We start from the raw sequence: 24189 nt of genomic DNA on the forward strand, positions 1-24189 counted from the left end.
TTACTACAGTACTTATAGTAGTTATTTTCTTTATTATACTAACGGATCTTACCGAGTTTTCTGTTCAAGTTTTGTGTGGATGAAGTGTTTGATCGAGGAGGTCTCGATATGAGGAAAAAGGAAGAGAGGCAAGAGCTCAAGCTTGGGGATGCCCGAGGCACCCCAAGTAAATATTCAAGGAGACTCAAGCGTCTAAGCTTGGGGATGCCTCGGAAGGCATCCCCTCTTTCTTCAACAAGTTTCGGTATGTTTTCGGATTCGTTTCGTTCATGCGATATGTGCAAGTCTTGGAGCGTCTTTTGCATTTAGTTTTCACTTTTATTTTATGCACCATGCTGGTATGAGATAGTACTTGGTTGATTTATAGAATGCTCATTGCACTTCACTTAAATCTTTTGAGTATGGCTTTATAGAATGCTTCATATGCTTTACTTATATCATTTGAAGTCTGGATTGCCTGTTTCTCTTCACATAGAAAAGTTCCATTTGTAGAATGCTCTTTTGCTTAACTTATATTTGTTAGAGCATGGGCATATCTTTTGTAGAAAGAATTAAACTCTCTTGCTTCACTTATATCAATTTACAGAGATGACAGGAATTGGTCATTCACATGGTTAGTCATAAAATCCTACATAAACTTGTGGATCACTGAATATGATATGTTTGATTCCTTGCAATAGTTTTGCGATATAGAGATGATAATATGTGGGAGGTACTAGCAGATGGTTGTGTTTAGTAAGGATGTTGGTGTTAAGGTTTGTGATTCCCGAAGCATGCACGTATGGTCTACTAACTATGTAACCAAATTGGCACGCATTGTATTTTGATTGTTTATCTTTGCGTGAAGGTCGGGGGCGCGCGATGGTTAACTCCTACCAACCTCCCCCCTAGGAGTATGCGTGTAGTACTTTGTTTCAAGGGCTTCTAAATTTTTGCAATAAGTATGTGAGTTCTTTATGACTAATGTTGAGTCCATGGATTATACACACTTTTACCTTTCCATCGTTGCTAGCCTCTTCGGTACCATGCATTGCCCTTTCTCACCTTGAGAGTTGGTGCAAACTTCACTGGTGCATCCAAACCCGTGATATGATACGCTCTATCACACATAAGCCTCCTTATATCTTCCTCAAAACAGCCACCATACCTACCTATCATGGCATTCCCATAGCCATTCCGAGATATATTGCCATGCAACTTCCATCATCATCATATACATGACTTGAGAATTTATTGTCATATTGCTTTGCATGATCGTAAGATAGCTAGCATAATGTTTTCATGACTTGTCCGTTTTTTGATGTCATTGCTACGCTAGATCATTGCACATCCCGGTACACCGCCGGAGGCATTCATATAGAGTCATATCTTTGTTCTAGTATCGAGTTGTAATATTGAGTTGTAAGTAAATAACAGTGTGATGATCATCATTATAGAGCATTGCCCCATGAAAAAAAATTGAAAGGCCAAAGAAGCCTAAATAAAAAAAGGGGGCCAAAGAAGCCCACCCAAAAAAAGAAAAAAAAAGAAAAGGGGCAATGTTACTATCCTTTTTCCACACTTGTGCTTCAAAGTAGCACCATGTTCTTCATATAGAGAGTCTCTTATGTTGTCACTTTCATATACTAGTGGGAATTTTTCATTATAGAACTTGGCTTGTATATTCCAACGATGGGCTTATTCAAATGCCCTAGGTCTTCGTGAGCAAGCAAGTTGGATGCACACCCACTTAGTTTAAGTTTGAGCTTTCATACACTTATAGCTCTAGTGCATCCGTTGCATGGCAATCCCTACTCCTCACATTGACATCAGTTGATGGGCATATCCATAGCCCGTTGATTAGCCGCGTCGATGTGAGACTTTCTCCCTTTTTGTCTTCTCCACATAACCTCCGCCATTATATTATATTCCACCCATAGTGCTATATCCATGGCTTACTCTCATGTATTGCGTGAAGGTTGAAAAAGTTTGAGAATACTAAAGTATGAAACAATTGCTTGGCTGACACCGGGATAGGCATGAGGGGTACCTTTTGTTAAGAAAAGGGAGCATACAAGACTATATGATTTTGTAGGGATAACGTTCTGGAAGCATTGATATTTTGAAAGACATGATTATTTGTTGGGATGCCCTAAGTATTATTGTTTTTATGTCAAATGATAGAATATTGCTTTGAATCACTCGTGTCTTAATATTCATGCCATGATTAGATTACATGATCAAGATTATGCTAGGTAGCATTCCACATCAAAAATTATATTTTTTATCATTTACCAACTCGAGGACGAACAGGAATTAAGCTTGCGGATGCTGATACGTCTTCGTCGTATCTATAATTTTTGATTGTTCCATGCCAATATTATTCAACTTTCATATACTTTTGGCAACTTTTTATATTATTTTTGGAACTAACATATTGATCCAATGCCTAGTGCCAATTCCTGTCTGTTGCATGTTTTATGTTTCGCAGAAACCCCATATCAAACGGAGTCCAAACGGGATAAAACGGACGGAGAATTATTTTGGAATATTTGTGATTTTTGGGAAGTAAAATCAACGCGAGACAGTGCCCGAGGTGGCCACGAGACAGGGGCCCTCGCCCACTCCAGGTGGGCGCGCCCCCCACCCACCTGGGCCCCTTGTAAGGTGGTTGATGCCCTTCTTTGGCCGCAAGAAAGCTAATCTTTGGAAAAAGATCTGGGCGAAGGTTTCAATCCAATCGGAGTTACGGATCTCCGGATATAAAAGAAACAGTGCCAGGGCAGAATCCCAGAACGCAGAAACAGAGAGAGACAGAGAGATAGATCCAATCTCGGAGGGGCTCTCGCCCCTCCAAAGCCATGGGAGCCAAGGACCAGAGGGGAAACCCTTCTCCCATCTAGGGAGAAGGTCAAGGAAGAAGAATAAGAAGGGGGGCTCCCTCCCCCTTGCTTCCGGTGGCGCCGGAATGCTGCCGGAGGCCATCATCATCACCGCGATCTACACCAACACCTCCACCATCTTCACCAACATATCCATCACCTTCCCCCTTCTATCTACAGCGGTCCACTCTCCCGCAACCCGTTGTACCCTCTACTTGAACATGGTGCTTTATGCTTCATATTATTATCCAATGATGTGTTTCCATCCTATGATGTCTTAGTAGATTTTCGTTGTCCTACCGGTGATTAATGAATTGCTATGATTGGTTTGAATTGCATGTTTTATTATTGGTGTTGTCCTATTATGCCCTCCGTGTCGCACAAGCGTGAGGGATTCCCGCTGTAGGGTTTGCAATATGTTCATGATTTGCTTATGGTGGGTGGCGTGAGTGACAGAAGCACAGACCCGAGTAAGTAGGTTGTTTGCATATGGGATAAAGAGGACTTGATACTTTAATGCTATGGTGCGTTTTACCTTAATGATCTTTAATAGTTGTGGATGCTTGCTAGAGTTCCAATCATAAGTGCATATGATCCAAGAAGAGAAAGTATGTTAGCTTATGCCTCTCCCTCAAATAGAATTGCAATAGTGATTACCGGTCTAGTAACGTAGTTAATTGCTTAGGGAAAATTTCACAACTCCTACCACCACTTTTCCACACTCGCTATATTTACTTTATTGCATCTTTATCTAAACAGCCCCTAGTTTATATTTACGTGCTCTTTATTATCTTGCAAACCTATCCAACAATACCTACAAAGTACTTCTAGTTTCATACTTGTTCTAGGTAAAGCGAACACTAAGCGTGCGTAGAGTCGTATTAGTGGCAGATAGGACTTGAGAGAATATTTGTTCTACCTTTAGCTCCTCATTGGGTTCGACACTCTTACTTATCGAAAGAGGCTACAATTGATCCCGTATACTTGCGGGTTATCAGGGCTATCTCCCGCTCTCTCCCGATGGCGCCGGAACGCCGTCAGGGCAATCATCATGTGACGGTTTTCTACTCCAACAACTCCGTCATCTTTACTAACAACTCCATCACCTTCCCCCATCTATATTTAGCGGTCCACTCTCCTGCAACCCGCTGTACCCTCTACTTGAACATGGTGCTTTATGCTTCATACTATTATCCAATGATATGTTGCCATCCTATGATGTCTGAGTAGATTTTTGTTGTCCGATCGGTAATTGGTGAATTGCTATGGTTGGTTTAATTTGCTTGTGGTTATGTTGCTGTCCTTTGGTGCCCATCATATGAGCGCGCATGTGGATCACGCCATAGGGTTAGTTGTATGTTGATAGGACTATGCATTGGAGGGCAAGGGTGATAGCAGCTTCAGCCTAAACATAGAAATTGATACGTACGGGATTGAAGGGGGACCAATATATACCTTAATGCTATGGTTTGGTTTTATCTTAATGAACATTAGTAGTTGAGGATGCTTGCTAATAGTTCCAATCATAAGTGCATAGAATTCCAAGTAAGGGAGGACATGCTAGCAGAGGCCTCTCACGCATAAAAACTTGCTATCGGCCTAAGCAACGTAGTCAATTGCTAAGGGACAACTCCGCAAATCCTACCACCACCTATCCACACTTGTTTTACTAAGTTATTTGTTTCTTTACTTAAAACAACACGTAACTTTTATTTTCACATTCTTTATTATCTTGCAAACCTATGCACACGTACAAAGTACTTCTAGTTTTATTCTTGTTCTAGGTAAAGCAAACGTTAAGTGTGAGTACAGTTGTATCGGTGGTCGATAGAACTTGAGGGAATATTTGTTCTGCCTTTAGCTCCTCATTGGGTTCGACACTCTTATTTATCGAAAAAGGCTACAAACGATCCCCTATACCTGTGGTTTATCAAGACCTTTTTGTGGGGCTATTGCCGGGGAGCAATGGCGTGGGGTGAATATTCTCGTGTGTGCTTGTTTGCTTTATCACTAAGTAGTTTTTACTATTGTGTTCTAAGTTGTTCTCTATCTTTAGTTATGGATATGGGACACGGAAAACCAAAAAAATAGTTGTACTTGCTACTCATGGAAATGGGGAACCTCCTAAATCCCTCCATGCTCGTTATGTGGAAAATATTAAACACTACTTTGGGAATCCTGAGAAAACCCCATTCAACTTGATAATGGGAGACACGTTGGATCAACATGAATACCTTAGGGATTATTGCTTGACTCAAAAAGGGAAACTTTTATGGGATCATATTCATATGTTGCATTGGTATGCTCGGGATCCATGCTTGAGATATGATTATACTTGTTGCTCTAGGATGAAGGCTCCACACCTTTCCTTTTCATGTGAATTTAGTGATAAGGAAACCTTGGCTTCTTATGCTAATGGTAGATATGGTTACTATGATGTGGAACGAATAGAAGAATTTATTACTTTTAAGGGTGCTTATAAAATTGAATCTTTGTTTGAAAAGTATGAACACTATGATGATGATGCTTATAGACCTGAAAATTTTGCTATACTTAAATATTGCTATGAGAATTATAAATACAATTCCGATATTGATGCGTTTATCGAGAAAGTCTCCGCTGTCCAAGAAGAGACTAATATTTTGCAGGAGTCTATGGAAGAAGGAATTGACGAAACTGTGAGCTCATTGGATGAAAAAGATGATGAGGAGAGCGAAGAACAAATGGAGGAAGAACGGATTAGCTACCCGTTCCCTCCTTCTAATGTTAAGAATGAAATCGTTGCTATTGCACCAACACATGATAGTCCTATTATCTTTTTGAGTTCTCCAAACTACACTATATCGGAGAAGTTTTCTCTTATTAAGGATTATATTGATGGGTTGTGTTTTGTTACTACACATAATGATTTTGATGAACATAATATGCATGTGCTTGCTGCCCCTACTTGCAATTATTATGATAGAGGAACTACATCTCCACCTCTCTATGTTTCCAACGCAATAGAATTGCAATAAACTGCTTATGCTATTATTGGCCTTTACTTGATGTGCATGAATTGTTCTTTTATGACATGCCAATGCATAGGAAGAGAGTTAGACTTCATCATCGCATGATATATGTTGCTTTATGCTCACTACTAAATTATAAATCATTGTTAATTAAAATGGGCTTTGATATACCTTGGGATCCGGGTGGATCCATTACTTGAGCACTTTATGCTTAGCTTAATGGCTTTTCAAGAAAGCGCTGCCAGGGAGACAACCCGGAAGTTTAGGAAGTCATTTTATTCTGTTGTGTGCTCTTATAAAGTTTAAAAACAAAAAATATAGAGGGGGATTTAAAACTCCACAAAAAGGAAAGTGAAAGTGAGAAAGACGAGCACCATTGAAGTGGGGGACGTCCTTGAACTTTGTTCATGCCCATCGAAACTTTGTGAATCTAGATTGCAGAAACTTTTCAACAAAAATAATTGCCCCCCTGTACAAATCCATTGTATTATAAAAATAATGTGCCAAGATTTTCCTTTAGGATGATTAGATTGCTTGTTGGTATGTGCGGTGCAAAAATGGAAACTTTGTCTATAGTGCTTGATTTTACATTTTTTACTAGAACCTCAAAATTTTCTGAAACTTTTTGCAAAGTATTGCTATACAAATTGTTCATTGTTCCCTTTTTTGTCAGAATTTTTGGAATTACAGAAGTATGGTCAATGTTCAGATTACTACAGATTGTCCTCTTTAAGACATATTCTATTTTTGATGCATTATTTTGCTTGTTTTGATGATACTATCGACTTTTATCGGTGGTATAAGCCACATAAAAGTTATAATACAGTAGCTACAATGCAAAAAATATGAATGGGTTTGCAATAGTACTTCAAGTAGTGATTTGCATTATTATACTAACGGATCTCACCAGTTTTCTGTTAAGTTTTGTGTGGATGAAGTGGTCAAAGATCAAGGAGGTCTTGATATGAGGAGAAGGAGGAGAGGCAAGAGCTATAGCTTGGGGATGCCCAAGGCACCCCAAGTAAATATTCAACGAGACTCAAGCATCTATGCTTGGGGATGCCCCGGAAGGCATCCCATCTTTCTTCAACAAGTATCGGTATATTTTTTTCTTCGTTTCGTTCACGTGATATGCGTAAATCTTGGAGCGTCTTTTGTGTTTAGTTTTCACTTTTCTTTTATGCACCATGCTAGTATGAGATAGTCCATGGTTGATTTATAGAATGCTCATTGCACTTCGCTTAAATTTTTTGAGTATGGATTTATAGAATGCTTCATGTGCTTCACTTATATCATTTGACGTTTGGATTGCCTGTTTCTCTTCAAATGGAAAACCATTATTGTAGAATGCTCTTTTGCTTCACTTATATTTTTTAGATCATGGTCTTTTTAGAAAAAATTAAACTCTCTTGCTTCACTTATATCTATTTAGAGAGCCAACAGGAATTGGTCATTTGCATGGTTAGTCATAAAATCCTACATAAGACTTGTGGATCATTGAATATGATATATTTGATTCCTTGCAATAGTTTTGCTATATAGAGATGATAATATGTGGGAGGTACTAGTGGATGATCGTGTTTAGTAAGATATCGGTGTTAAGGTTTGTGATTCCCGAAGCATGCACGTATAGTCTCTCGTTATGCTATGAAGTTGGAGCATGATTTATTACTGGTTGTCTTCCTTATGAGTGGAGGCCGGGGACGAGCGATGGTATTTTCCTACCAATCTATCCCCCTAGGGGCATGCGTAGTAGTACTTTGCTTTGAGGGCTAATAAACTTGTGCAATAAGTATATGAGTTCTTTATGCCTAATGTGAGTCCATGGATTATACACACTCTTACCTTTCCTCAATTTGCTAGCCTCTACGGTACCGTGCATTGCCCTTTCTCACCTCGAGACATGGTGCAAACTTCGCCGGTGCATCCAAACCCCATGATATGATACGCTCTATCACACATAGTCTTATTATATCTTCCTCAAAATGGCCACCATACCTACCTATTATGGACTTTCCATAGCCATCCCAAGATATATTGCCATGCAACTCCCACCGCTTCTGTTTTGATGACTTGAGCATTTATTGTCATATTGCTTTGCATGATCACATAGTTGACATAGAATTTATGGCTCAGCCACCGTTCACCATTTTATATACATGTTACGCTAGATCATTGCACATCTTGGTACACTGCCAGAGGAATTCATATAGAGTCATATTTTGTTCTAGGTATCGAGTTGTAATATAGAGTTGTAAGTAAATAGAAGTGTGATGATCATCATTATTCATTATTAGAGCATTGTCCCAGTGAGGAATGGATGATGGAGACTATGATTCCCCCACAAGTCGGGATGAGACGGACCAAAAAAAAGAAAAAAAAGAGAAATAAGAAAAAAGAAAAAGAAAAAATGAAAGAAGAAAGGAAGAGAAGGGGCATGCTAGTTTCACACTTGTGCTTCAAAGTAGCACCATGTTTTTCATATGGAGAGTCTCATATGTTGTCACTTTCATATACTAGTGGAATTTTTCAATATAGAGTTAGATGCACACCCACTTAGTTTTCATGTTGAGTTTTCATACACTTATAACTCTTAGTGCATTCGTTGCATGGTAATCCCTACACCTCGCATTGATATGAATTTATGTGCATCTCCATAGCCCGTTGGTTAGCTGCGTCGATGTGAGACTTTCTTACTTTTTTGTCTTCTCTATATTTACCCCTATCAGCATACTCTATTCCACCCATAGTGCTATATCCATGGCTTGCGCTCATGTATTGCGTGAGGGTTGAAAAGGCTGAAACACGTCAAAAATATGAACCAATTGCGCGGCTTGTCATCGGGGTTGTGCATGATAAATACTTTGTGTTAAGAAGACATAGCATGACAAGACTATATGATTTTGTAGGGAGAGCTTTCTTTAGCGTTGATATTTTGAAATACACGGTTGTTTGTTGGGAAGCCTGAGTATTGATGTATTTATGTCAAATTATAGACTATTGCTTTGGATCATCTATGTCTTAATATTCGTGCCATGATTAGATATATGATCAAGATTATGCTAGGTAGCATTCCACATCAAAAATTATCTTTTTTTATCATTTACCTACTAGAGGACAAGCAGGAATTAAGCTTGGGGATGCAGATTCGTCTCCATCGTATTTATAATTTTTGATTATTTCATGCCAACATTGTACAACTTTCACATACTTCTAGCAACATTTTATATGATTTATTGGACTAACCTATTGATCCAGTGCCCAGGGCTAGTTCCTGTTTGTTGTATGTTTTTTGTTTTGCAGAATATCCATATCAAATGAAGTCCAAACGCGATAAAATTTACGAAGAATTATTTTGGCATATATGTGATTTTTGGGACTTGGAATCAACGCAAACGGGGGCCCACAGTCACCACAAGACACCTGGGCGCGCCGTGGTGCATTGTGCTCAGCTCGTATGTCGGTTGGAGCTCTACTTCAGGGCGCAAGGAAGCTTATATCCGGAAACAATTCGTGTTAAAATCTCAGCGTAATCGGAGTTACGGATCTCCGAGAATATAAGAAACGGTGTTTGGCTAGAAAAAAACGCGAGACAGAAGAGAACAAAGAGGGAGATCCAACCTCGGAGGGCTCCTGCCCCTCTGCCGCCATGGAGGCCATGGACCAGAGGGGGAATTCTCCTCCATCTAGGGGGAGGCCAAGGAAGAAGAAGAAGGAGGGGGGCTCTCTCCCCCTCTCTCCCGGTGGCACCAAAATGCCGCCGGGGCAATCATCGTGTGACGGCTTTCTACTCCAACAACTCTGTCATCTTCACCAACAACTCCATCACCTCCCCCCATCTATATTCAGTGGTCAACTCTCCCGCAACCCGTTGTACCCTCTACTTGAACATGGTGCTTTATGCTTCATACTATTATCCAATGATATGTTGCCATCCTATGATGTCTGAGTAGATTTTTGTTGTCCTATCGGTAATTGGTGAATTGCTGTGGTTGGTTTAATTTGCTTGTGGTTATGTTGTTGTCCTTTGGTTCCCATCATATGAGCGCGTGTGTGGATCACACCGTAGCGTTAGTTGTATGTTGATAGGACTATGCATTGGAGGGCAAGGGTGACAACAACTTAAGCCTAAACATAGAAATTGATACATACGGAATTGAAGGGGGGCCAATATATACCTTAATGCTATGTTTGGTTTTTACCTTAATTAATGAACATTAGTAGTTGCGGATGCTTGCTAATGGTTCCTATCATAAGTGCATAGAATTCCAAGTAAGGGAGGACATGCTAGTAGAGGCCTCTCCCACATAAAAACTTGCTATCGGCCTAAGCAACTTAGTCAATTGCTAAGGGAAAACTCCGCAAATCCTACCACCACTTATTCACACTCGTTTTACTAAGTTATTTGTTTCTTTATTTTAGACAGCACCTAACTTTTATTTTCACGTTCTTTATTATCTTTCAAACCTATCCACACCTACAAAGTACTTCTAGTTTTATTCTTGTTCTAGGTAAAGCAAACGTTAAGCGTGCGTAGAGTTGTATCGGTGGTCGATAGAACTTGAGGTAATATTTGTTCTGCCTTTAGCTCCTCATTGGGTTCGACACTCTTATTTATAAAAAAGGCTACAAACGATCCCCTATACTTGTGGGTTATCGGTAGGTAGATGGCTTCTTTTCTCTTTTTGATCTTCAATACAATGTTCTCCTTGATGTGCTTGGAGATCTATTCGATATAATCTTCTTTTGTTGTGTGTTTGTTGAGATCCGATGAATTGTGGGTTTATGATCAGATTATCTATGAATATTATTTGAGTCTTCTCTGAACTCTTTTATGCATGACTAAGATAGCTTTGTATTTCTCTCCGATCTATTGATTTGGTTTGGCCAACTAGATTGATCTATCTTGCAATGGGAGAGGTGCTTTGTGATGGGTTCAATCTTGTGGTGTCCTCACCCAATGATAGTAGGGGTAGCGAGGCACGTATTTGTATTGTTGCCATTAAGGATAAAAAGGTGGGGTTTTTACCATATTGCTTGGATCTATCCCTCTACATCATGTCATATTGCTTAAGGCGTGACTCCATTTTTGTTAACTTAATACACTAGATGCATGTTGGATAGCGGTTGATGTGTGTAGTAATAGTAGTAGATGCAGGCAGGAGTCGGTCTACTTGTCATGAACGTGATGCCTATATTCATGATCATTGCCTTAGATATCATCATAACTATGCACTTTTCTATCAATTGCTCAACAGTAATTCGTTTACCCACCGTATGCTTTCTTCAAGAGAGAAGCCTCTAGTGAAACCTATGCCCCTCGGGTCTATTTTTATCATATTATTTTCAGATCTATATTACCAAAAACCTTAAAATACCTTGCTGCAATTTATTTATCTTTACTTTATTTTGCACTTTTATTTATGTTTTATACCTATCTCTATCAGATCTCATCCTTGGAGGTAACTGTGAAGGGATTGACAACCCCTTTATTGCGTTGGGTGCAAGTATTTGTTTGTTTGTGTAGGTGCTATCATTGGGGACTTGTGTGTCCCTCCTACTGGATTGATACCTTGGTTCTTAACTGAGAGAAATGCTTATCTTGACTTTGCTGCATCACCCTTTCCCCTTGAAGGGAAAAACCAACGCAAGCTCAAGAAGTAGCAGGCGGCTGGGAAGGAGATCTGAGGCAGCGAAATTGCTACAAAGCCATGTGCACTGAGGGAAATACTTATCTCTACTTTGCTGCATCACCCTTTCCTCTTCAAGGAAAAAACCAACGCAAACTCAAGAAGTAGCAGGCGGCAGGGAAATAGATCTGAGGCAGCAAAATTGCTACAAAGCCATGTGCACTTCTAGGACATCAACACACAATTGCAACTTTAGGGGTAAACCTCCAGTTGCAACTCTATTGGTGGACATGCAACTAGCCAACATCCCCCCTTCAGTTCCAGTCGCGTTGTACCCCTTACAGTTGCAAGCGGGGTGTGACATGTGCAGTTGCAAATCTAGTGATGAACATCCAACTGGCCTACATTCCTCCCATTCCAGTTGCAGCCGCGTTGTACCCCTTACAGTTGCAGACAGGTTCCGACACATGTAGCCGCAACTCTAGTTGTGGATATGCAACTGGCCTACACCCCCTCTAGTAGGACTGGGCGTTCGGTTCCCCCGAATCGATCGGTGCGGTTCTTCAGTTTTTGTAACAGTTCGGTTTTGAGTAATCACTGACCGAAAAATTAATTAAAAAATGCCAAACCGAGGTTCCAGTGCACCGAGAAATCGGTTTCGTCTTCGGTGGTGACCGAACAGCACCGATATATACTTATATAATAGCAAAAGCCAGCAGCGGCAGGAATCTCTGGCCGTACTTGCAGTACTTAATGCATGTAGGCTGTAGCACTGCCTGCCTGACCGCTAGCTCAAAGCTAGCTTCCACCTCCATGCCAACTCACATGCTCAGCATCGGGAATGCCAAGAAGGGATGGAAGGTGAAGCATCCACCATTAAACTCCATACGGGAATCGACGCGTCGGTGAATTAAATTGCAGGGGTTAGCCAGCGCGCAGCTCGCTCGCTACCTCGGTACTCGTCACACATGTGGCTGCGGGGATAAGGGTAGGTCGGTAGGGATAGCAGCAGGCGCATATGGGCTGGGCCTCTTTTTTGCTCGGTGTTCGGTCTGTTCGGTTGATAGAGGGCTAAACCCGAATCGACCGAACTAATTTCGGTTTCCTTGACATGCAGATCGATTGTACCACCGAAGTTTTCGGTTTCGGTGCATTCGGCTTCGGTGTCGGTTATTTCGGTTCGGTACGCCAGTTTTCGGGTTATATGCCCAGCCCTACCCTCTAGTTGCAGCCACGTTTTCCCCTTGCAGTTGCGGTGGGCTGTGGCACATGCAGTCGTAACTATAGTTCTGGACATGCAACTGGCCTACATCCCCCTCTAGTTGCGGTCGTGTTGTATCCCTTGTTGTTGGAGGCGTTTTGCGACACGTGTAGTTACACCTCTAGTGGTGGACATGCAACTGGCCTACATCCCTCCTCCTCCAGTTCCAGTCACGTTGTACCCCTTGCAGTTGCAGGTGGGTTGTGACACATGCAGTTGCAACTATAGTGGCAGACATGTAAATGGCATACACCCTTCCAGTTGAAGTTGCGTTGTAACCTTGCAACCTTGTAGTTGCAGGTGGGTTGCGGTGCGTGCAGTTGCGACTACAATGGTGGACATGCGAGTAGCCAACACCCCCCCCCCCCTCAGTTACGTTTGTGTTTGTATCCCTTGTAGTTGTAGACAGTTTACGACACGTACGGTTAAAACTCTAGTGGTGGACATGCAACTAGCCTACATGCCTCCTCCTTTAGTTGCAGTCACGTTGTGCCCCTTGCAGTTGTGGGCGGGTTGTAACACATGGAATTACAACCATAGTGGTGGACATGCAACTGACTACCCCCTTCCCTTAGTTTCAGGCAGGACAACACGTGCAGTTGCAACTGCAGTGGTGGACATGCAACTGGACAACATCCCTGCCCCTCTAGTTCCAGTCATGTTGTATTTCTTGCAGTTATAAACACGTTAGGACACATGCAGTTGCATGTTGTGTTATGGAATTCACTCAATTCAAGTTACACACAAGAAAGATGGTGCAAATAGATGAAAAAATAAAATAAATAAAAAGGGAAAAAGAATAATTTACCAAAATAAAAATGAATGTCAAGAAAAATATAACTAAAATATTTGAGAGAAAAGGCACAAAAACATGAATGGAAAAATAAGTAGGAAAATCAAAGACATACTAAAGAATAAAATGAATTTGAAATAAGAAAACAAAAAAATACAGCCAAACAAAAAACAGACAATAGAAAAGGCCCCATCCCCTGGCCAATCACCGCGCAAACCACGACCCTATAGAGAAAAAGACAAAAGGAGAGCACCTCAATCCCCCAATCGTTATATGCGGGCCGTTTACACAAAAACTTAACGGTGCACATCTTAAAGCAGAAAACAAATCATATGGTCAGGGAAAACCGATTAACTTAACCACGTGGAACATCCCATCCAATTTCCTGTCCTTCTATTGCGATTTCCTATGATTCTCGATCTACCGCCAGAGGCTACAGCCGCTAGGCCTTGCCGCCACGGGTTGTGACGGCAAGTGACACATGTCGCTTGCCGGGTGCCGCCATGGTAGTTTTGTCAATTCCACTAAGAGATGGTTTTTTCTGTCATCACACTCATGCAGTGGTCCAAAATGTCAGACATTCGTTAAGGAACTTAAAAGACTGAGGTACCTAATTTCAGTAAAGTTTAGAGCTCTTTAAATTTGCTTTCTGAGGCACCTAATTAACTTCAGAATACAAGTATCTAATCTTCACCATCCTGATCGGTCTCCTCATTGTTCATTCACTACTCTCCTTTGTTCTTTCCTTTCACTAAATAAACCTCTCTCATATGAACACTTCAAAAAAAGATCTTATATGGAAGTAAGTCCCGTATACGAGAAAGAAAAAAGAATTTCCCACCCAAGCCAATGCCACCTTTATCTACACTTCGCCGAGAGCCCCAGCGCCGCCCCTGGGCGGCACCCCTCCTCCGCCGCTGCCGTCGACAGGTTGTGCAGCCTGGCGAAGACGGCGACCATGGGCGCCGTGTTGTATGTGCACGCCTCGGTCTGCACGTAGTTGGTGCGGTCGTCCCTGAACTCGTCGCGGCAGTTGGGCCCGCCAACGATGGCGCCGGTGAGCACGTTGGGGTTCGGCCGCTTGTGGGTGTACCAGTTGTCGAACCCCTGCATGCAGCCGATGAAACGGTTGTTCGCCTTGTGCGACACGATGGAGGCGGCGCGGTGGTGCACGTGTGCGGGGAAGCGGGGGCCGTACCCCACCATGTAGCTCAGCCGCAGCGGGTTGCGGCCCAGGATGTACTCGGCCTGCGAGCGCGCCAGGGCCAGGAGCTCGGACGGCGGGACCGCCGGCGCGTCGGGGCAGCGGAGGCGGGCGCCGGCGCCGGCGAGGTAGCGCGAGTAGACGGTGAGGAGGAAGGCGGCGCTGGAGGCGTACTGGAGGTTGTTCCACTGGCGGACGTACAGCATGCCGCCAGGGCTCCGGTCCACGTTGCTGCCGTTGTTCAGGCGCAGGCACGCGCACAGGTAGTGCTCCGCCTTCGCCCTGTACTGCTCCAGCACCAGCCGGTCCTGTTTGCCCAGCGGATCGCCGTCCAGCAGCAGCTGAAAAAAAAAGGTTACCAGGTCAATGTCGCATAAATCCACGAGTTACCAACACTGGAAAAAACACCTACCAATGCATTACTGTAAAAAAAAGAAGGGCATTGTTGCTGAAATAATCAAATTGACAAAATCATTCCGTGATACTAGTACTGATGAGTTATGCAAATGGATTGAACGAAATGCAGATTCCCGAAGAAATTGGGAACCAGCTCGATGGATCGATGCAAGCTGTAACTATCGAATCTGTCTTTAATTCGGCGCAGTGCTGCTGTCGGTGGCTGCGAGCGAGCGAGGCTAGGCGGGCCACATGGTGTACTACTCGCCCGGCCGGCGTCGCTTTCCCTCTGACTCCAGGCAAGTATATTTTCCACTCTCACTGACCAACTAATGGACTCCAGAGGAGCGAGCGATGCTGGCGCATGCAGACGGGAGCATCGGCCACGTCGTCCTCCGATGTTAACCCTTTCAGCTGAATCGAACGAGTGAGTGAGTGAAAGCCGGCGTCTCGTTTTGCCTCAGCAGGTGTCCGGTGCTGGGCTTCGAAGAAAAAACAAAGGACGGAACATCTTGATTCCGTTTGCCGTTTGTCTGATTTCCGTTTCAGAAATTTTGGGCCCGAAGAATATTCCATTGCCTCCACAAAAGGTTAATACTGCACAAACTTGCAAACGACAGCAATAGCTACGCACAGAGCGCATTTACCTCATGAAATAATGCATCTATGCATGCCTGGCTGTGTACGTAGAAGTCGCTCAAGAAGAGTCACCTCCAGTCCAGCACAGCAAAAGCTGACAGCGCCATGAAGCCAACACTTCATGGTGAAAGTTGAGAGACAGCCCAAAGAACAGGCATCGTCCTTCAGAGAAACAGTCGTAAGGATGTGAGTTGACACGGCGTACTATGATGGACAAAACCTATGCATACCAGCTCAACAACCGCTACGATTGCGATATTAATTTGCTTGGGCCATCGTATAGTACTGCCGTGCCAGGAGCCCCTATGGTTAGTCATAGCTAGCTAGCTAATTGCTTGGAAATGAAGCATGTTCTTTTCTCGACGCCATGTGCGTGCGAAGGTTTCAGCTAGGAGTATATGCAGTAGTTAGTACGAGGACATTTATTTATATAACCGGCGCTCGATCGGAAAGAAGAAGAAAAAGGAGCACGCTATTAATATATTTTTAGCATCTTGTCAGTCATGTCATGTCCAAGAAAACATGTCCACATCTTACAACTAGTTGGCAGACGCCTTCAAAGCAGCTAGCATATTCATTGCTTACTGCTTTTTAAAAATAAAAGGAAAGTCGATCCACGTTATACTCACCTAGATTACTGATTTGGCTCCCTTGACTCCTTCAATTTTGGTTCTCATGTAGTAAGTGACATCGCCATAGAATTTTGTTGTTGTTCTTTCCTTCTGTTTTTTTCTTCTTCTTTCACATTTTTTTTCACGCTTCACCTTTCTTATGGTATTTTTGGCTCTCATCTAGATGAGAATTAGTTAGTTCTCATCCATCGGCATATAATCTTTTAATTTTTTTTTGAATTTTTCTTTACTTTTTTCCTGCTCTTACTTTTTCATTCTCCACCTTTTATTGTATTTTTAAACAAATTATGTAACGATAATGGCACATAGTCGGCGGAGCATGCAACTACATTTGGGCGTGATCGGTGGACATGCAGTTTGCACGTGACCGATGACATGCAATGCAGTTGTGCGCGGGTGTGCAAAATGCAATTGTAATTACCCATGGCGTGGAAAAAGACATAATCGAAACCTAAACGAACATTAAACAAAAAACAAAAGGAAACAAAAAATAAAAATCGCACAAAACTTCACATAAAAATAGATGATGCAGGAGGTATATGAGACTTAGTTAATTCTTACAGTTTTGCTAGAACTCATCTAGATGAGATATAATTTGGTCTCATTCATCTTTTATAGCCATTGGATGTGATGCTATAAGATGCGTGTGTGCTGACGTGGGTTGTATTTGTTCTTGTTTTCAAAATGAATGAGACCAAATTATATCTCATCTAGATGAGTTCTAGGTACTCCCTAATTCTTATGTACTCCGTTTACTAGCAACACGAACACATATTTATTCAGGCAATATCTTTTTCTTTTCTGGTTCCCCCTAAAAATTTTCCTCCTTCCAAAGAAAGGCGACTCCCAGGCGATGAGGGCTTCCTACCTCCCGTCGATGTCGCCGCCGGTCCACCTCACCTCATGTGGCCTTGGGCCCATGGAGATCTGTTGTACCATGGCCTTGCCGGTGGGAGGGCTTTTGGTCCGTTTTTAGGTGTTTTTTTTGTCGGTTAGGGTCTGTGTCCAATTCAAGAAGGCAAGGCAGGCGGCGGCTCCCTGTAGATGGAAAAGGTCCTCAGCTCATCCCCCGTCCCAACGGTGCCTCTAGCGTCATCGGAGGGACTCTGGAGGTGTATGTGTCTGTCGCGGATCTCGTGGGATTCGATTAGTGTTGGTCTTCGGTGGATCTCCGTGGATCCAGTCCTTCGTCGTCTGTGATCGTGTGTCTACATATTAGATCCTACGTGCTGCTCTCGTGCGCTGGTCGTGTGGGCCTTAGCATGATGACTTCTCGACTGTCTACTACGACAAGGTTTGTATGGCTCCAATGAGGGGTGCGACGGGCGGCCCGCCTTTGGATTTCCGGTGAATATAGTCATCCTTAGATGGTCTATGGACCTGGATGTATTTTTATTAATTAAGGTGTTTTCGGTGCTGCCACGGCAGTTGATGTATAGATCAGATTTCTGTCGCCAAAAAAAGAAATATTGTTTTCTCAAGTAACCCCCATAGTTGACCATAAACTCACAATGGTTTTCATCCGACGTGTTTGAGAGGTTGGCGTGCCTCACCTTGTCTTTGCGGACTTGGTGCTACTTAGGGGGGGCCTTCGCGGAGATGATGACACAAAATGGATGGTCGGTTCCAATGCTTGCTTGGTCGACGGAGTCGAAGCTGACTAGTCGCTGACCGGGTGGTCGATTGGTTGGCATAGGCCAGCATGGATCTCAACACCTATTTGTGGCGAGGGCTACGTTGATGGTCGAGTCGTACTCGCTAGCTCGCAGAGGAGTAATGGTGGCATTGGATGCCATGCTCGACGAGGTTGTTCCACTTGACAGCGTGTGCATATTTGTGTGGGTAGCTAGTGCCTAGGTTGGCCGAGGTGCCCCGACTTTGCGGACATGTTGTCACCGTATTATTATTATTTTGCTATTTTTCAAACAAAAACGTTGATGGAAAACTTCCCATAAAAGGAGATTTTTGTGGTGCAAGCTCGTCCGGTAGAAGAAGAAAGAAAAAGCTACAGTAAGAAAGCTACTGCGCCGTGAAGACTAGGGCTGATGAAGAACTCGCTATGAGACAACGCCGCTTCCATTACCTACTATACCCTCACGACAGTGCGCTCGAGACCAGGCCAGGTCACCCATCCCACTCATCCCTCTGTGGACCAGGACATCCATGTGGAATTCTAGGAGCATGGTGGGGCCGCACGAGGCCACCAAGTGTGAAGTGCACGGCCAGAGACAGAAGAGAGTGAGGTGATTTCTTGCTCCGCATGCAAACGATGCGACGACACCGTCGACGAGTCCTCCAGATGGCTTGCACGGAAAATAGAGCGAAAGGCGATTTCTTGTCTAGTTCTCTCCTCCGTAACGCGTGGCGTGGAGGTCTACGAGGGAGCGAGTGACACCACCAGCGTTTTGCCGGGTTCCCTGCAGAATACATGCAGCGCCATCGGTCGCCCGTGTCTTTTCCCGCGCGTCAGTTTTGGCCTTGACCAAGTTAGTTGGTTAGCTGGCGGTATGCGTGTGGATTAACGGCCCTACCGCAGGTATCGCGAGCGAGAACAAAGCCCCAAATTTCCTGCGTTTTTGGGCGGTTTCTGCAACCGGGGGCGGGAGAAAAAAAAAATGTCTGGTCTGGCGCGCACGCTCCTCGCATCATCAGCAGCAAATTAAAAGGTGTACGCATAATCGAATCCAGCAGAGCAGATAGATGGCCAGCCAGAGGATATAGCGCCGGCCGTATACTGATCTCAGCACGCATCGGGCGCCATGTGCCTGGCCATCGATCGCTTTGCAGCACCGGGATCCTGAGGCGTACGTCCGTACGTCCATGCCAGGCGTCCGATTCCTCGCTGGTGCGGTGTGGCTGTGGCAGGGACAGGGTCAGACTGCCAGGGGACGCCGGATAGCCAGCCTCACCGGCTTGTCGACGCGATCGTAATAATTCGTAATTGAGACGAGATTGATGGTGACAGGGCGAGGATTGACGAGACTCCGATAAAGCACCACTTCCTACTAATCCGAGACAAAGGAGACGGCTAGCTTCCTTCCCTTTTCCTCCGTAAAAACTACGCCTACCACCGAGAAAGGATCAAGTCGTGCCTTGCTAGTTAAGCGTACGTAGAGTAGAGAGGTCGCCGGCTGGTTCAAACCCTACCGGGTCGGGTCAGGGAGCAGTTGTGCGATCAGAGGCTTTTCCTCTGTTTAGCGGCAGCACGGCTCAAGTTTTTCCGGAAAGGAAACCGAATAATCCTAAAGCGGGGCGAGCGCGATGTGGACAGGAAAAGCAAAGCCCCGGCTTAATTAGCAAAACCCCGCGGCTTTCAGGCGGGAAAGTCCCCCAGCGGATCGATCCAGATGCTCGGCCATGTGAGTGAGCGCAGGGCGCCCTCGCTGATCCCCGGCCACCATCATTGCGGGAACCTGATCTACTGACTGGCTCACTCCAAGCTAACAAGTGGACTTGTTAGTCGTTGATGATGAACAGCGACGTGTGTTGGAGCTATGTATCTGTTGATGGATCTCAGTCCACTCATCACCGTCTGATGGATGGATCGCAGGTGGAGTGTATGAAACAGGTTTGATTTTTTGCATCTGAGCGCGCCTAATGCCTGCTCGAGCTAGGCATGGGACAGAGGTGTGGATCCTACATGGCTTCTTTTGGGGAGCAGGAAAGTGTTTCAGCCATGTGAGACATTAATTCCCCTTTCTTAAGCAAACAACCGTCTAGTGTTTGTCGTCGTGGGAGTGAAAAAAAAGGGTACTGTTACGAATACTCCTACTTGGCAGCGCAGGACTGTTCGTGGCTAGGCGTACTGATTTCAGCGAGGAGGGGAACATGCACGGTCATAGGCTAGCCCTTGGTAGCACGGCTCAACCACCAGCACCAACTTAATTTGATGAAAGCGAATTCTTCTAGTACCAATAGTAAATGATGAATGAACAGGTAGTAAAAAAATTGAGTGTGGACGTACCTTGGAGGCGAGGACCTGGAGGCCGGCATACTTGACGTCCCAGCTGAACTCGGTCATGGCCCAGCCGACGCCGCCGAAGCAGTCGGCCTTGTCGACGGCGTAGCGCAGGAACTCCTCCTTCCCGGTGGCGCGGTGCAGCCAGAAGGCCGCCCACAGCAGCTCGTCCCGGTACCCGCTCACCGACGCGTAGAAGCCCCGCACCTCCGTGATGCTCATGTCGTAGTTGCCCCTGTATCTGTCCCCGAACTCGAACAGCTGCACGCACAGTCGCAGTCAGAATCAGATACAGGTGGCTTGTCCCGCACCGGTGATGTGTTACCACGTAGAGACACGTACCTGTTGTGCGTGGTGGAGGAGGATGTGGGAGTAATGCGGGTTGGAGGCGCGGAAGACGATGGAGGCGGCGGCGAGCGCCGCGGCGGTCTCGGCGACGAGGTCGGAGCCGGGGTTGTCTTTGTCCACGCGGTACGCCTTCCGCGACGTCGTCATGTCCTCCGGCCGCTGCCAGCAGTAGTGGTCCGTGTCGCCGTCCCCCACCTGCGGGTCCCATCCCGTCAGACATCGTCCGCCATCAAGGCCATCATTCGCATCGCAGCAGTAAATTAATGGCGGTCGCCTTGGGCATCCGCTTTTCCCGTGTCGTCTCGAAGCGGTCGCGCGGGCGATCGGACGGACGACGGTCGTGGCGGTAAAAAAAGAAGGAAAATGCGCAACGTGCGTGCGTACCTCGGCCCAGTAGACGAAGGGCTCGGTGTGCGCCTTGATGAAGTAGTCGGTGCCCCACTTGATGGCCTCCAGCGTGTGGTGCCACTCGCCGGCGGCGGCGATTTCGTCGCCGAACTCGATGGCGCCCCAGGAGAGCATGGTGACGGTGAAGGCCATGGGCAGACCGAACTTGACGTGGTCGCCGGCGTCGTAGTACCCGCCCACCAGGTCCACGCCCTGCTGCAGCCCGTCGGTGATCCCCGAATGCCCCCGCCACCTCACGCGCTGGTTGTACGGCAGCCGCCCGGAGCGCTGCGCCTCGAAGTAGAGCAGGCTCTTGGACAGCGCCTCTCGGTAATCCGGCTCCGCGTCGGCGGTCACCGCGGCGGCATCGCACCCGAGGGACAGCGCCAGGACGGCCGCCTGCAGGAGCACCAGCGCGGCGGCGGTGGCGACGACGGGGCTACCAGCTGCCCGCCGGACGCGGCCCCGGCTCATGGCACGCACGCGCGCGCGCGCCGACGCACGGCAGCAGTCACCACTCACCAGCGCGTCGGTCTCTCGCCTCCCAAAGCCCGCGATCAAGGACCTTGTGTTTAGCCGGAGTGTTTGCTTGCTGCCCCGGTTTCCAGTAGAGACCCTTTCTTTCCTTTCTATCTCTCTTTTATCTCTATCTTTGAAAGTGTCTGACTGTCTGATCCCGTGCTGGGGTGTAAGCAACTGACGCTATTGTGCGCGTGTAAGCACGCAAGCAAGGGAGGCCAGTGTCAAAGTCTTTCCAGGTGCGCGAGAGATGACGGGCGGGTCCCGCGCACGTAGTACGTACCACCGCCGTCTACACGGCGTGGCCGTGGCGTTGGCGTCCCCCCCGCGACACGTACGCGCGCGACCGGTGCACCGATTTACGTGTCCACGGCGGCCCCGCGCGCGGCCAAATGGGTGCCGACTGACGAGACGCTTCGCCGGTGGCCGCGCGCTGCGTTGCGTAGAGCGCTCGGCCTCGGCCTCGGCGGGGGTGGGGGATGGAGATCGGAGGTCAGTGGTTGGACGGACCTGATCACCGCTCCTGCAGCTTGATTGTGGGTGAGCGACATTAATACTGGCTTGCTAAGTGGGGGAGGGGATTATTGCCCGGCCGTGCAGGGGCAGGCAGGCAGGCAGGCATCGAGTGAACACAGGGCGTGCTCCGAGCCCACGCTCCACGCTGGTTACCGGCAGGCCACGCGTACCCAACGCCCACCGGGCTTCATTCAATGGCGCAGCCGGGCTGGGGCGAGTATAAACAAATGTCGGTAGTACGTTGGTAGGGCATGACAGGCAGTGCGGCCTGGCATGGGCGGGGCGGCGCGGCGCGTGCGTACACGTACGTGCTGGACTGCCGCGGCAACGGACAGATCGGATGAGCTGGGCTCTCGACGTGCGTGCGTGCCTGCGGAGGACCGTGGTGACTACGGTATACGCGTATGAAGCTCCGGTAAGAAAAAGAGGAAGTCGTAATAGTGCGCATTGGCTGGCAATGGCATGGCGCGACCGACGGAGCGAGGGTGCTCCGCTCGGGCGCCGACGAGCGGATGCGGACGAGATAATTGCGTATGGAGCAGAAGCCACTATTAATCACGACGTGCACGTGTCGGTATCCACTAGCCATGGCGGGAATCGAACTGGCAAGCAAGCGAGCCAAAGGTGACATCGCGCGGCGTGGACGCGTCAGTCGATGCCGACGGCGCTCTCGCGAACTGCGGGATGTCACTACGTGCCCGCCGATCCGCCGGTCGCCGGTGACCATGCACGTCCCAGTCTCGACCCACTCACGCGACACCTGATTTGGGCGCAATAATCACGGGATCCATGGCACACGCGTGATGGTTTTACGGCCTAATTGACTCGGTTCGCCGGCCGGCCGCCGGCGCCGCTCGTTACGTGTCGTCGGCGCGGAACCTTTGCACGGTCTGGACAGCATTTGGCATGCACGTTCTTGAGGCCGCCTATGTGCCGAGCCCCGCGCTTCCCATTTTTCCCGGGCGCTTTCAAAGCGCGCACTGTGACCAGTCGCGGGCACCCTACGGAATTTTGCCGGGAGATAAATATATTTATGGTCACTCAATTTGAGTCTGAAGCACACTACAATCACTGTACTTCAGAATACGCTCGTTACGGTCATTATATACGTTCTGCAGTGATTATACAGTCACTGGATCACCGTATAGCACCGTATTTGATCTGTTGACTGTAAGTGGAGGAAGAAAGAATAAAATATATAATGGGCAAAACGCGAGAACGGGGAATCAAACCTGCGATCACTTGGCGGCAAGTCTCGCGCATCAACCAACTGAGCTAACAACAATGCGCGTTATGTAAGGGAACCACAACTTTGTTATTACATTTCGCATTTCTCATGTGCGAGCTCGCCCAGATATGGGCCGACCCATTTCATGTTTTCAAGCTTTTCTTCAACCGCCTTTTCTTTTTATATATTTTGTCGTTCGATTTTATTTTTATATTCTTGTTTATCTCATTATTTTTTCAATATTAAAATTCTAAATATTTTTTGAAATTTCAGGAATATCTTTTGACATTTTCTATTATTTTTAAATTCGCGTCCAATACGTGCACATGTATTCCTGTTTGAAAGTTGGAAATATTTTTGTGCAATTCGTGCACAATTTGTGTGCATGTGTTCCTGGTTTTGAATTTTGCTCCTATTTTGGGAACAAAATTTTAGATTCACAAGCAATTTCGAATTCAAGAACTTTTTTTTTGGAAAAATAATTGACAACCGCACGGCACAAATAAAACACAGACAAAAAACACTAACACGCATACACTCACAGAGCTATATAGCATAAACGAAAAAACACAATTTAACAAATAACACAGACACAACACGTCGTACGACTATAATATGCTTGACAGTCGTATGTGCAACACAAGCTAGCGTCGGTCGAGTTGGTTTCTGAGCGATTTCCGTAATCCCGAGGTCTCAGGTTCTATTCCTCTCCAGCACACAAAATTTTCAATTTATTTATTTCTTCTATTTGACTGGCATGTGGGACCCGTATGGCAGAGAGAAAACAACAGTCAACAGATTGCCAC

General features: G+C 45.9%; 1 protein-coding gene across 1 annotated transcript; it reads right to left on the reverse strand.

The window, feature by feature from the left end:
* Positions 1 to 14197: 14197 nt before the first annotated feature.
* LOC119309305 (endoglucanase 22-like) lies at positions 14198 to 21859 on the reverse strand. Its single transcript, XM_037585331.1, has 4 exons — positions 21118 to 21859; positions 20728 to 20928; positions 20392 to 20646; positions 14198 to 15101 (listed from the first exon to the last, which is right to left on the reverse strand). The coding sequence occupies exons 1-4, from the start codon at positions 21592 to 21594 to the stop codon at positions 14415 to 14417; spliced, it is 1620 nt and encodes a 539-aa protein (XP_037441228.1). The 5' UTR covers positions 21595 to 21859; the 3' UTR covers positions 14198 to 14414.
* Positions 21860 to 24189: the final 2330 nt, after the last annotated feature.

The sequence above is a fragment of the Triticum dicoccoides genome, chromosome 5B, assembly GCF_002162155.2.
Source record: "Triticum dicoccoides isolate Atlit2015 ecotype Zavitan chromosome 5B, WEW_v2.0, whole genome shotgun sequence".
NCBI lineage: Eukaryota > Viridiplantae > Streptophyta > Magnoliopsida > Poales > Poaceae > Triticum > Triticum dicoccoides.

Coding starts and splice junctions, on each gene's coding strand:
- LOC119309305 (XM_037585331.1), bottom strand. CDS start 21,594: ATGAGCCGGGGCCGCGTCCGGCGGGCAGCTGGTAGCCCCGTCGTCGCC. Junction 20,929..21,117: donor CCTTCGTCTACTGGGCCGAG/GTACGCACGCAC, acceptor TGGGACCCGCAG/GTGGGGGACGGCGACACGGA. Junction 20,647..20,727: donor TCCTCCACCACGCACAACAG/GTACGTGTCTCT, acceptor CTGTGCGTGCAG/CTGTTCGAGTTCGGGGACAG.